The 14671-nt window shown below is 38.6% G+C and overlaps 1 protein-coding gene across 1 annotated transcript in view; it reads left to right on the top strand.

Annotated features, from left to right (window-relative positions):
- Heatr3 (HEAT repeat containing 3) overlaps positions 1-14671 on the top strand; it is an 84294-nt gene that overhangs the window by 51616 nt on the left and 18007 nt on the right. The window contains exon 15 of the mRNA XM_063247150.1: positions 7671-7788. Coding sequence (XP_063103220.1) covers positions 7671-7788 — 118 coding nt within the window. The remainder of the gene's footprint in view (positions 1-7670; positions 7789-14671) is intronic.

Below are 14671 nucleotides of genomic sequence, written 5' to 3'. Positions count from 1 at the left end.
ACACTGGTCATCCTCGCACTCAGGAAGCTGAGGCAAAAGAATTGTGAGTTCAAGGCTATATAGTGAGACTCTGTCTCAAAACAAAAGAAAACAAAACATCCCAGGAGCCTTAGCTGCTTATTTTCCGGGAGCCTGGCTCCTACTCCTCCACTTTCTGGTCACTAAATACCCTTGTCCCCAGTGGCTGCTTTCTGTCTCACCTCTTACCTTTTTGTCCTCCCTTCCTTGTTTATGGTCTGTACTTTAGGTGACTCCCTCTATAGGCCCCTAGATTTTTTTTTTTAATTTAAAGAAAAAAAACACAAAAAGGATAGAAATAATGCATAATTTCAAAAAAATAAACAGTAAGAAATCACTAGTTGATAAATTACATATTGCCTTCCTCAAAATAGTTGTTCAAATTGCAAAAGTAAAGCATACAAAGTGGACATTCAGACAGCAAGACTGCAAACAGTACTGTTGAACAATCCAACAAAAACTTAGTAATATGGTTATCAATCTTATACACTTAAACATGTATACAGTTATATCCTTTAGAGCATTTTCTTTTCCTCTCTTTTTTTACAATAGCAATTACACATTTTGGGTTTTATTATTCCTACATTTCTTATTACTTTTTACACTAGAAACATAATGTGATATTTATAAATGTGATTCTTGTTTATTTCACTTATGAGGAGAGTCTCAAGTTGTCTCCATTTGCCTATGAAGGCCTCAAGATCATCCTTTTTATAGCTGAGTAATACTCTATTGTGTAAAAATACCACATCTTTTTCATCCACTCTGCAGTTGATGAGCATCTTGGTTATTTCCAAGATTTAGCTATTACAAATTGTGCTGCTATGAACATGGGTACACATATATCACTGTAACATGACCTTTTCAGTTTTTCTGGGAAAATACCCAGGAGGGGAACAGCTGGATTGAATGGAACTTCCAGTCCAGAATTCTGAGAATTCTCCATACTGACTTCCATAACGGTTGCACAGTCTACACTCCCACTAACAGTGGAGCACTGTTCCTTTTTCCCTGCATTCTCACCAACATTTGTTATCAGTTGATTTCATGATGGCAGCCATTCTTTCTGGAGTGAGATGAAACCTCAGTGCTGTTTTAATTTGCATTTCTCGAATGACCAGTGATGGTGAACATTCCTTCATGTATTTATTAGCCATTTGTGTATCTTCATCTGAGAACTCTGTGCTCATCTCAGATGCCATTTTTGGAGAAGGTCTTTGAATTTGAGGGGCTTGATGTTTTTCAATTCTTTATATGTTCTGGATATAAGTCCTTTTCTGACAGATTGTTAGTTAAAATTCTTTCTGTGGGTTTTCTTTTCACTCTGTTGGCGATTTTTTTTGAAGTGCAGAAACTTTTCAATAATATGAGATCCCAGTTGTTGATTCTTTGAAGTGTTTCCCGTGCAGTTTGCATTTTGTTCATGAATTCTCTTCCTACCCCAGTGTCTCCAAGACTTCTACCTACCTTGTCTTCCAGTAAATTTAGTGTTTCTGTTTTAATATTTAGGTCTTTGATCCATTTAGACTTTAGTTTTGTGCATGGTGATAGCTATGGATCTAGTTTCAGTCTTCAGCATGTGGAGAGCCAATTTTTCCAACACCATATATTAAAAAGGCTATCCTCCTTCTGTTTAGCCCCTTTGTCAAATATCAGGTTACAAGCCCTTAGTTTTCCTTAGGGTCACAGTTCTGTGCAGTCCACCTGCTGCTGGGGGTCCATCCTCATGGGAAGGGATCCCCTTCTTTTCCCACTTTGCCTGTGCTCTGCATGATTCACTGTAACCCATGTCTTCTGTGTGCTCCCCCAAAATCTCTCCTGAGCACCAAATGTTCCATCCAGGTGCCGAGTGTGTCTTTTGAGGTTCCAGAGAAGCCTCAGACTGTGCTACCGTGAGGCCTGCATGGGTGTCCTACCCCTGCCCTCCAGCTGAAGCTCCTCTTCCCAGATCCTCTTTCCAGTGTGAGGCACCACATTCCATCTGGCTGCCCACACAGGGACCTGGGCTCATCCCCAGTTACTCCCTGTAGTCAGTCCCCTCCTTTAGGGTCCTAAAATTGCCACTGTCAGGACCTCATTGTTTTTATTCAGATTGCATTAACCCCCAGATGTGGTTTCCTCACCTCCATTACTGCCCTGTCCATCTGATTATCTTTTTACAGAGTACAGTAAATTTTCTAAAATGCATGAAGCCAGGCGGGTAGCACATGCCTATATCCCAGTACTCTGGTGCGCTGAGGCAAAAGGATCTCAGAGTGAAGCCCAACCTGGCAATTTAGCAACTTATCAAGACCTTGTTTCAAAAAAATTTTTAAAGGCCTGGGTATAAAGATGAAAGCCCTATGATTCAATACCCAGTACTGCAAAAATCACTAAATAGCAAAATTCATGGAATGAGATTACTCTTGATTTTTTTGTTTGATTTTGTTTTGGTTTGGTTTTTTGAAAAAAGGTCTTGCTATGTAGTTCAGCCTGGCCTTGAATTTACTATGTAGCCAAGACTGGCTCTGAATTTGTGTTGATTCTTCTGCCTCAGTCTCCCAAATGCTGAGCTCATAGGTGTACACCAGCATGCCCACCATGGAGTAGAGTTACTCTTAACATGTAAGACCAAAGGAAAACAAAATCCCAAGGACTGAGAATATAAGTTAGGAGTGGTATACCTAGCATCTGTGAGTCCCTGGTTCAATTGCTGGTACTGATGAAAAAAGTATAGTATAGTTAAAAAAAAAAAAATATATATATATATGTATAGTGTAGATGTAATTATCTATTAACAGACTTCTCCACTAAGCATTTGTTTTTTATAAGACAACTATTGCCCCTGCTTTCTTTTTTCCACACTAGAGCAAGAGTAATCTTCTTTGATCCTTTTAATCAACATTCTGTATATTCATGATATACAACATGATATTTTGAAATATATGTACATTGTGGAATTGCTAGTTTAAGCTGTGACATGCTTATTTGTAGGGAGAATACTGGAAACTCACTCTTAGCGGTTCTCACGTACACTGTACATTGTTAGTGACTGTAGTTGCTATGTTACATAATAAATCTCTTGAACCAGCTGGTCATTTTGAAAATACCATTTTGTCAGGTATTTTGGTACACACCTGTAATCCCAGAACTCAGGAGGCTGAGGCTGAAGAGTCACTATGAGTTCAAGGCAAGCTTGGGCCTCACAGTGAGTTTGAGACTAGCCTGAACAACAGAGCGAGACTCTGTCTCAAAAAACAAAAAACAAGCAAACAAAGATAGAAAACAGCATCATGGCTTTTGTGCTGTACCTCTTCAGTGGTTTCCAGTGCCCACAAGATGAAGCTCCAAATCTTGCCAAGAGCATGAATACATGTCTGATTTGCTTGAGATAGTCAACATTTATGCCTGCTGGCCCTGCATTATTATTAATAGCTCACCCCTATTTGACTCTCAGAAGTGCCCCATTTTAACCCTCCAAGCATAATAGAGGGTACCACATCCACAATCCTTATTTTCTACTGTAAATGTCTATTTACTTCAAGGTAATAGTAGCCACCTGTGCGTTTCAGTATGTTTTCTGAGGGTTACAGGGCACAACTGTTTGCCTGCTTGGTATGATGAAAGGCAAGGTGTGTGCACATATGTAAAACCAGGATTTATACCCACATTATACTCTGTGGAGCATATTGGAGTATTTTTAACTGAGCACCACAAAAGGTATAATACACCCACACTGCTCTAAGATTTGTTTTTAAAAAATGCTTCTTGGGGCCAGGTATTTAGCTCAGTGTTACAGCACTTGCCTTGCAAGCATGAGGTTCTGAGTTCGATTCCCAGTACCACCCCCCCAAAATTTTTTCTTTTGATTTTTCTGGTAGATGTAGCCCAGTTAAGTACAATGGCACATGAAAAATCAGATATTCAAGTTTTAGAGGGGGCTAAAAGTGAATCATCAGGCCAGGAATATAGCTGCCTGGCAAGCCCAAGGTCCTGAGTTCGATTCCATATACAAAAAATGTGAATTATCAGACTATTCATGCATGGATGATGAAGATAACCCATTCTGGTAAAATATATGCTTTTGTAATAGAAGAGATGGGGTAGATGAGGATGAGGATGATGATGATGACTTTGACATTGGCTCTGTGAGCCAAAGGTCTTGAGACAGTAAAATGGAATAAGCATCAATTACACAGACACACGGAATGCAGACCTCCTTGATTCAGATGATAAACAAAACAGCATTGTGAGTACATATTTTAGTAGTTGAAATGTTGCAAAGTGGCCATGCAATCAATAGAATAATCCAATGGTAGGGCTAGGTCCAAAAATATAGTGAGGGTCTTGGCAGAAGTAAAAGGTTTTTGTTTTGTTTTGTACCAGGAATTGAACTTAGTACTTTGCACTTGCCAGGCAGGTGCTTATGCTGCTGAGCTATATCCTCAGCTTGAGGTGAAAGTTTTTGAACAGAATACCAGCGCTGCCAATTGATTTGGGAATTGTAACAGACGAAATGTTACCAGATACTGTGAAATTCACAAAGGCTGAGATAGAAAGTATATTTTGTGCACCAATAGCCATATTCAAAAATGTATTTGTTATGCCAGCTCATTAACTGAACTGAAAGCATTCATAGATCTGCCGTGCTTAGCAGGGATTTCTCACGGTAATCACAGGAATATAAAAGACTTTTGGAAGAGTGACGGGTCAAAAACAGCTCACAAAGACTTATTATGCTTTTAATTTATACATTTATCCTGGAATTCAGCCATCAGATCTTTATTCGTATGGTAGTAAAGCCAAATGATATTGTGAATACACTTGCTGCTCCCATTTCCCAAACTAATTGGAATATGATATTCAATGTTTGGTTTACCAGTTTCCAATTAATGTTACATTTGCTAACAGAGAACAAGTTGACCTGTGCAGGAACCATACACAGGAACAAAGCATAAATTCCAGACAAAACATTGTAAATTCAAAACAGAGAATTGTATAGTACAATCTTTGCATTTCAGAAAGATTTACATTAGCCTCATATATGGCAAAGAAAAACAAACTGGAAGCTAGCTGGGCATGGTGGCATATGCTTATAATCCCAGTACTGAGGAGGTTGAAGCAAGAGGATCACCATGAGTTCAAGGCCAGCTTCACCTACATAGTACGTTCAAGGTCAGCCTGAATTGCATAGCAAGACCCGTCTCAAAAAATAAAACAAAACAATAGAACTGGTTCTGCTGATATCAACATTGTACCATGATGGAAATATTGATAGGGAAACCTCCGCAGAACAGAAACCTGAGGTGGAAACTTTCTACAACAAAACCAAAGATGGAGTAGATGTCACTCAAAACACAAAGCATTGGCCAATGCATTGTGTTTTACTTGATCCTAAACATGTATGGCACAAATTGTTTGGTAGTTAATGAAGAAAATAACGAGTACAAAATACCATGGAGAAATCTTAGAGAAGTAGGACTGAAACTAATGAGAGATAATTTACAACACAGGAAAAACTACACACACAAAAATGCAGATCACATGGTGAGCTGACAAGTGAACAGATAGGGACAGCATCTCGAAGACCTACTACAATAACAGGAAATCCAAAGAGATGTTAATGGTGTCATACAAGAAAGGATGGAAAAACAAAACACACATGCTATTTGTATAAGCAATACTTGTATATGGGACATGGGTGAAGGCTGCTTTGCCTGTCACAATTGCGGCAAAAATTCATTGTAGAGTTGTGTTAGTATTCTCATTGTAGTTTACATAGGTTTTTATTTGTGATGTTATCTCTTGGGTTTTGTAAGCAAGTAAACAGCTGATGTGAAAATTATGTCTAGTCTAAGCACTCATTACACATTTGATATTTTATTTTATTGACATCTTAAATCTATGGCCTTAGTCTTTTTTGGTCTTTGGCTTAGGTTTAGGTTGTCTTAATCCTAGTCTTAGTCATTTTCATCATTTTTAGTTATAATGTTAGTCTTACTCCGAGTAAGGTAATGGTCTATTTTTATGGGAAATCCCAAAAAGATGGTACTAATTAAAAAGATGGTACTAACCTCAAGCTTCTATTCATCCCTTAGGAAATAAATCTGGCTATTGTGACTTTAATCTTGAGGTCTTGTCTTTTTCAAATGTGATTCCAGCCACAATTCTGATGTCTCCACCTTTCACTGAGCTCAGCCTCTTTCTGGTTGCATATTAATTTTTTTTGAACTTAGCTGCCTATAATAATATTATTAGTTTACATGGTTAAAACCTTTGCCCCTGGCCAGGGGTAGAGGAAAGGTTAGAGATAAACCAGAAGAGAAGCAGGTGTGATGACTTGCAGAGATAAAATCCAGGCTCATATGTACAAGGAGCAATGAATTAGTGCATACCTGATAGCAAGTGAGAAGCAGCTACATTTGTTGAAGATCATGGGAAGTCAAGTTCAGGGCAAGTCTGTGCCAGCAAAAGATATGGCATAATCAGAAGAGTGGTGCCAGGGTGACCAGAAAGCAAAACACTGCATATAGTACAAAGCTCACAGCAGCTTGAGATAAATCAAGCTTTTGGAATTTAAAAGCTATGCACCTTTGCCCAGATTCCTCCAGTCTAGATATGATTGATACAAATGGTTGACAGGGTGCTGTGTTATCTCAGGAGCTCTCAACATGCTTATCCCAGAACTCACTCTGATCTTAGTTATATGCATGGTATATAGCAAATATTCGTGAGCCCTTAATAACATTTGGATAGGGTAAGGTGACCAAAGATCAGGGCAGGAGATACAAACCTGGAGCATCAGAGGTTACCTGGGCTTTTGTGATTATTCTTTACCTACCTCAGTTAGGACAATGGAAGGAGAAATGGCCCTGAAGTACTGTTTAAATTAAATGAGTGGAAGGGATTTCCTCAACTCCACTATTTCTAACTGTAGTAGGTGAGCCAGTCTGGAGATTATCAGATTGTTTGGGAGATAGATGTGTTGGTTCTAGTCTGTGTACTGCTGAAGTTGAAGATTCCACAGAAAGTGATAATGGATTAGACATGGAGAAACAGTATGTAAAGGAAAGTGCCAACGGTGATTCAGGTTTTGTGGCCTACACATTAAGTTGGATGATGTTGCAGTCACCAAAATGGAAGTACTTGGAGGGGCTCAGGCTTGGGGGGAGCTAATGGACTTATTTTTCCAGACATTACTCTTTGTGATAAAAGAAAAATGCTGTGGCATCCTAATTTAAATAGCAAAAGCCAGAAGGAAGAGAGAAGAGATAAAGGAAGTTAATCAAGTGATAACTTCTGGAAAAAATGTCTATATCAAAATCCTTGTGACTGGGTTTTGGAGTGCTGTGGTCTCCTGAAGGTAGTTTCTAGGTTCTTTCTGTCCTGAGCAGAGAATTGGTCAAGACAAGTACAAGTGGTAGCAAAATTTTATTAAGGGTTAGTATTGTAGTCAGGGTTTGCTAGGGAAATGTTTTAATACAGAACACATAATTTATAAGATTGTTTTATAATATTAACACCAAGAGTCAAATGCAAAACAGTGTGGGAGATCTGTCCCACACTGATCCAAAGAATCCATCTGAGGGCCTGGAACCCATGGCAATGTCCTTCACCAGTCCACCTGGAGGCCTAGAGCCCATGACAACATCTCATGCAAGCCTGTTTCACAGATCTGCACTGGGAAGTCCCAAAGGTCATTGGTGGAAGTTAGAAACTGCACCAACAGGATGAAGGATCTGTGCCAACAGACTGAGGGATCTGCACTAGAGCCAACAAGCGATGCTCAAGGTAAGGACCAGAGCTCCCCGAAAAAAATTACAGCCATCCTCAGCAACAAACAGCAAGGTCCTAAGTGCCTCTAACGATGCAAACAGCAGAATTCATGTCAGGAAAACGAGCGTGACATGCCTCTGCAGGAGAATCAACAGCACACACCTTACCATCTAGTTCTCATTTTTATGTTGACAGTAGTCCTCAGGTGGGCCTTCCGCACCCTGCACCATGCTGATTCATTCCAGCTGAGTGTTATTAGTGGATAGTAAAAGAAACAGCCTCTGAAAAGCACAGAGGTAAAAGTGGGCCAGGTAGGAAAAGAAGTACTGTACACCCTACAGTTTTAGGGTGAGGCATCTGTGCAAGACAGAACCCAGTGGCCAAAAGCTCTGTGTGGAATGTCCTTTTCCTTATCATCCACCCCTCAGGCAGACATCAGGTCTAGGCCATCCAATGGAAAACCTGCTCAAGTTCTCATGAGAATCCCACTTACAGGGCCCTGGGAACTCTGTGCGTGTGTCCTGGGGTTTTGTAATTCATAGGTCACACTTACTACCCTAGCCAGTTTTTCCACACTCTAATCTCCTGTCTCACTTTGATTTAGGCCTCCACGGCCACCACACCTGTTTATGCATGAACTTTAAGGGCCTTTAAACCCCAAACAAGCTAGAAGCAGCAGTGGCTTCCTGCGGACACCCTCCTGTCCCAAAGCTTTCCTCACTTTGATCCCACTCCTTCTGTCTATGGACAGCATGGAATGCAGTGCTTTCCTGCCCTGACGTTTATAAAAACACTCTTAGCTTCAGTCCAGAAGACATTCTCCAGCAGCTATCCAGCCCTGCTCTTAGAGTTTACTAATTTGTCCTAGGATGTAGTCCTTCCTTTTTCTGGCTAGCATCTGTAACAGCTCTATAAGTCTTTCATTTCAAAGATCTCTTGGTCCCAAGACTTGGTTCAGTATCAGTTAAGATGATTTTTAAGTGCAATAATGTGAATGCATTTTTCAAATTGTGATGACTTTGTTCTCAGCCATAAAACAACAACAAAAAAAAAAATAGTGAGAAGCTGGGTGTGCTGAAACATTCCTGTGATCCTAGCACTCAGGAAGCTGAGGCAGGAGCATTGTCATGTGAGAGAGAAACTGGCTCTGCAGAATGAGTTTGGGCTGAGTAAAAGAGGGAAAAGCAAGATAAAAAGATGGAGAAGCAGAGTGGGCAATCGTGAGGAAAGCTATGATAACAAGTCCTTCATAGCATCTGTATCCTTTTGTACTGTCCAAATAAGGAAACCCTTGAAAACTTCCACATACTAGTCCAAAGAGTCAGTGATGGGATCCCACACTTCAGGCTGACGTCAGGTGTGGGCCATCCTATTAAAAACCTAATCGGGTGAGTTGGGTGTGGTGGTGCATGCCTCTAAGTCCAGTCTTCTAGAGGCTGAGGCATGAGGCTCACAGTGAGTTCAAGGCTAGCTGTAACTTCAAAGTGAGAGACTGTCTCAAAAAAGGAAAGAAAATCTGCTCAAGTTCTCATGAGAAGTTCACATGCAGGGCTTTGGGAACAGTTCTGTGATTTTGTAATTAGCAGGCCAGGCTTACTTCCCCAGCCATTTTGCCGTGTCCTAATCTCCTATGCCAGAATTACCATGATAGGACTTGTAGTAATTAGATGTGTGTGAGTCTAGATTTCCCTTCAATCAAAAACAAGGTATTTTAGAGCCAAGAAGAGAGCCTAGTGGTACAGCACTTATCTAGTATTTGCAGGGTCCTGACTTTTATCCAACACTGCCCCCCCAAAATAAATAGGTAGATAGATAGATAGATAGAACAGACTAAATGGAAAAGCTACACTGCTAGAACTATTTTCTTTTCTTTTTTTTTTTTTTTTTTTTGTACTGAGGATTGAACTCATGACTGCATGCTTACAAGGCAGGTGCTTATGCTGCTGAGCTAAATCTCCAACCCTCTAGAACCATTTTCAACCCCAGAAAGAAACTTATCACCCCATTGCTGGATTTTTGGTTAGATTAAAAAATTAACTGTAGCTTAAGCCAGTTATTATTTAGATGTAAAATGTTATCCTAAGGTTCATGTGTTGTGCAGAGGTGATTAGATCATAAGGGTGCTAACTTCATCACTGCTTAACCTATGATGAGTGTGTAGGTGGATGGGTTTTTGGGAGGGAGGACCCCATTACAGCAGTAGTGCCACTGGGGCCCTTGGGAGGGTGTACCTCTCTGGTTTTCCCTGCTGTCTGCTTTCTACCTGCCATGGGTTGAGCAGTTTATCTCTGCTACACTGTGCCAGCATGCCATTTCTACCTTGGGACCTGCCAACCATGGACTGCAGCCTTTAAAACCATGAGCCAAAAGGAACCTTTTCTCCTTCAAATTCTATATGTCTGATATTTCATTCCAGCAAAGAAAAGCTGACTAATATACCTGTACATGCCTGTTTTCTGTTATTTGTATAGAATGAAAGTAAAAACCATATGATCTTCTTAATAAGTGCAGAAAAGGCGCTTGACAAATACCTACTGATCTTTGCAAACTAGGAACATTTCTCAAACTATAAAGAAGATGTCACTGGCTTAGTGACACAAGCCTGTAATCCCAGCTATTCAGGAGTCTGAGGCAGAAAGATTACAATGTTGAGGCAGCCTTGGCAAGACTCTCTCAAAAGTAAAAAAGGTCTGGGGATGTAATTCAGTGGTAGAGCACTTCCCTAGCATGCGCGAGGCCTAGAGTTCAAGACCCAATAATTAAAAAATAAGTCTCACTAGGTATGGTGGTGCATGCCTGTAATCTGAGCATTCAGGAAGCTGAGGCAGGAGGATCCCCCAAAGTATGAGGCCAACCTAGGCAAATACCTATTGAGTTCAACGCCAGCCTGAACTACAAAGCAAGACTCTGTCTCAAAAAAAAAACAAAAGAAAGCTGGTTGTGGTGGCTCACACCTGTAATCTCATCACTTGAGAGGCTGAGGCAGGAGGATCAATTGTGAGGTCAATATAACCCCGGCTACAAAGTGAGTTCAAGACCAGCCTGAACTGCATAGCAAGAGCCTTTCTCAAAAAAACCAAAGCTCAAGAACAAAAACAAACAAAACATCTCCACAAACCTACAGCTAATATGATACCTACAGATGAAAGACTGAATTATTTCTGCAGTGAGAAATAAGGAAAGACTCTCCATTCTTATCACTGTAATTCAGTGGCAAAGTAAAAAAGCATATTATTGGGGGGAAAGTAAAATTGTCTTTATTTATAGCTGACCTTATTATTATGGGTGCAGAACACCCTGGAGAACATTTTTAGCTTCCCAGAACTGAACACTAATTTTGACATCAAGGTGTAGAAATATTGATCTGTCACACCCATGTTTATTCTTTACAATATTTCTATTGATGGGTGACTAATTTTATGAGTTTTATTATATTAAACAATGATTAATTGTCAGGAAAAAATACCAAAAATAAAGTATTAAATTTTAATATTTATTCAGTGTTTATAAAAAGGCATCAAAATTTTCAGCACTGACTTTTTTGGGTACCAAGTCTAAAAAAGAACAACACAAATAAATTCCCATATGAACTACAATGAAAATGATAATAGCACACTACAAAGAAAAATGTTTACTTCAATTATCACACCTAAGGCACTCTGCACACCTGATATCAGCATGTTCCATATACACGTCACTCATACTGACAGCATATGTGCTTGCTTTCCTGGCTTTTTCGTAGGACATACTTGACATGTGGCTGGACATATTTGACATTTCAGTGGTCTTGATGTTTTATAAGGAGGTTCTTATATCATACATTGTATAGTTAACAGGAACAAAAGATATCAATAAAATAAATTATTAGATTCTTTTTTTAAGGGGGTACCAAGAACTAAACCTAGGACATTGCACTTGCCAGGCAAGCACTTGTGCCACTGAGCTATATCTCTAGCTCTTAAATTCTTAATATGTTGTGTGTTTAGAATAAACACCAATATTTTCACATCAGCTGGGTACTTGCTGACAAAACCTAAAAGATAACACCAGAAATAAATTCCTAGGGGATGGGGATTTAGCTCAGTGGCATAAGTGCTTGCCTTGCAAGTGCACAGTTGTAGGTTCGATCCAAGTACCAAAAATAAAAATTATAAAAAAAGAAATAAATTCCTAAATAAGACCTTAGGATCAGTGGAACAGATTAGAAGATGCTGACACAACTCTAAACACACTCAGCTGTCTCATCTTTGACAAAGGGTCCAAACATGTTCACTGGTGCTGAAATAAATGAAATAAATGGTGCTGGAGAAATTGGCTTTCCACATGCTGAACACTAAAACTAGACCCATGTCTATCACCACGCATTAAACTAAACTCAAAATGGATCAAAGATCTAAATATTAACACAGAAACACTAAATCTGTTGGAAGAGAAAGCAGGTAAAAGTCCTACAGACATAGGTGTAGGCAGAGCCTTCATGAACAAAACCTAGAGTGCACAGGAAATAGTTCAAAGAATCAACAACTGGGATCTCATACTATTAAAAAGCTTTTGCACAGCAAAAGAGGTCTCCAACAACATGAAACGATAACTTACAGAGTGAGAAAAAATGTTAACCCCTTGTCCCTCAGACAAATGACTTGTATCTAGAACACATAAAGATTTAAAAAAAAAATCAGACCTCCCAAATTGAAAGGCCCAATCCAAAAATGGGCATCTGTGAGGAATACACACTTCTCAGATGAAGAGATACAAACAACAAATAAATATAAGAAAAATGTTCAAAATTATTCATTATTTGAGAAATGCAAATTAAAGCAACACTGAGATTCCATCTTACTCCAGAAGGAATGGCTATCATCAAGAAATCAACCAATAATAAATGTTGGAAGGATTGTGGAGAATAAGGAACTCTTCTTCACTGCTGATGGGAGTTTAGAGTGGTACAACCACTATGGAAGTCAGTGTGGAGATTTCTAAAACAACTAGGGTTAGAGGTCCCATTTGACCCAGCTATCCCCCTTCTGAGTATCTTCCCAGAAGAATTAAAAACATCACACCATAGCAACCCATGCATGCACCCATGTTTATAGAAGTATAATTCGTAACAGGTACATTTTGGAGACAACCCATATGCTCATCAACTGAGGAATGAATTTTAAAACTGTGGTCTTTTTATACAATGAAATACTACTCAGCCATAAAGAAAGATAAATTTGAGAAGTTTATAGGTAAATGGATGCAACTTGAGGCCATACTCAAAAGTGAAATAAGTTGGACTCATAGGTGTAAACATCATATTGTCTCCCTGGTGTGAGAAGCTGAAAAAATGAATAAGGCCCAAAATGTAGAATAGATACTGTGAGATGGTAAGAAATTGTTAACTGGAAAAAAGGAATTAGGATGAGAGAAAGGGGAAAGCAAGGAAGGGGAAAGTAAAAGAGAAAGAAGAAATGCAAGAAATTATACTACTAGGTTCTCCTAGTTCATTTTGTACCAGCAATCAAACTCAGGACCTTGTGCTTGTCAGGCAGGTACTGTGCTGTTAAGCTATACCCCCAGCTCTAGAAAGACAGATTTAAAAAAAACACATCACAGATTTATACTAATATTCTTTAGAGAATTTTTTATTCCCACATCTTGTATTCTGAGTAATTACTTTAAAAATAATAATTTCAATGTATTAACTATTGTTATTTTCCCATTATATTGTTATGACATTTTGTTTTTCTCTTTTCATAAAATAAAAAATTACACATTTTATTTAATCAAAATATATTTTATAAAAAAGAAAGAAATTCTTGTATAAAATTCAATGAAAATAACAATAGAACTCCACTACAAAAATAAACTTTGCTTCAACTGTCATGGCTAAGACCGTCTTCACATATTACAACTGTATGTTCTAAACAGAGTACTATGCAGTTCTCTGTTTTGAATTTGCAACATTTTATTTGGAAGTTTTGTTTTATTTCTGTGTACAGTTCCTGCGCTGGTGAACTTGTGCTCTGTTAACAAATGTAACATCAATTGGAAACCAATAAAGCAATTGTAGAATGTCACATTCCAATTAGTTTGGGAGATGAGTGTGACAAATCTGTTCAAATTTGGTTTATTACTATATGAATAAGGACTTCTGACTGAGTTCAGGATAAATGTCTCAACTGAAAGCATAATAATCTTTCTACATTTGCAAAGGCATAAATTTTTTATGACATATTTTGACCTGTTGCTCTTCTGTAAGTCTTTTGCACTCTTCCAATTACTTTGAGAAATCCCTACTAAATACAGCAGACCTATGAATTCTTTCAATTCAGCTAGTCAGGTGTCATAATAAATACATTTTTAATATGGCTGCTGGTGCACATGAAACATTGTATTTGTATCTCAGCCTTTATGTATTTTTCAGCATCTCATAGCATTTTGTCCGTTACAATTCCAACATTTAATGGCAGTGCTGGCATTCTTTTCAAAACCTTTTACTTCTGCCAAGACCCTCACTATATTTTCAGACCTAATTCTAACATTAGATCATTCCATTTGCTTGCTTGGCCATTTTGCAACATTGTGACTAGTCAAATATGTACTCACATTGCTGTTCTGTTCATCATCTGAATCAAGAAGATCTACATTCCCTGTGTCTGTATCAGTCTATGCTTGCTCCATTTTGCTATCACAGGAATTTTGGTTCACATGGTCAATATCAAAGTTATCATCCATGCATCCATCCAAAAAACTATTCTATTATGAAAACATGCATTTTACCATAATGGGTCATCTTCATTATCCATGCATGAGTAATCTGATGATTCACTTTTGACTTCCTCTAAAAGTTGCAAATCTATTTTTTCATGTATCATTATACTGAATTGGGCTACTTCTACTAGAAAAAAGAAAA

Source organism: Cavia porcellus, unplaced genomic scaffold (assembly GCF_034190915.1).
Source record: "Cavia porcellus strain 051 isolate PalLab524CR breed Dunkin Hartley unplaced genomic scaffold, mCavPor4.1 scaffold_4, whole genome shotgun sequence".
Taxonomy (NCBI): Eukaryota; Metazoa; Chordata; class Mammalia; order Rodentia; family Caviidae; genus Cavia; species Cavia porcellus.
This window is presented reverse-complemented; position numbering and strand designations above follow the sequence as displayed.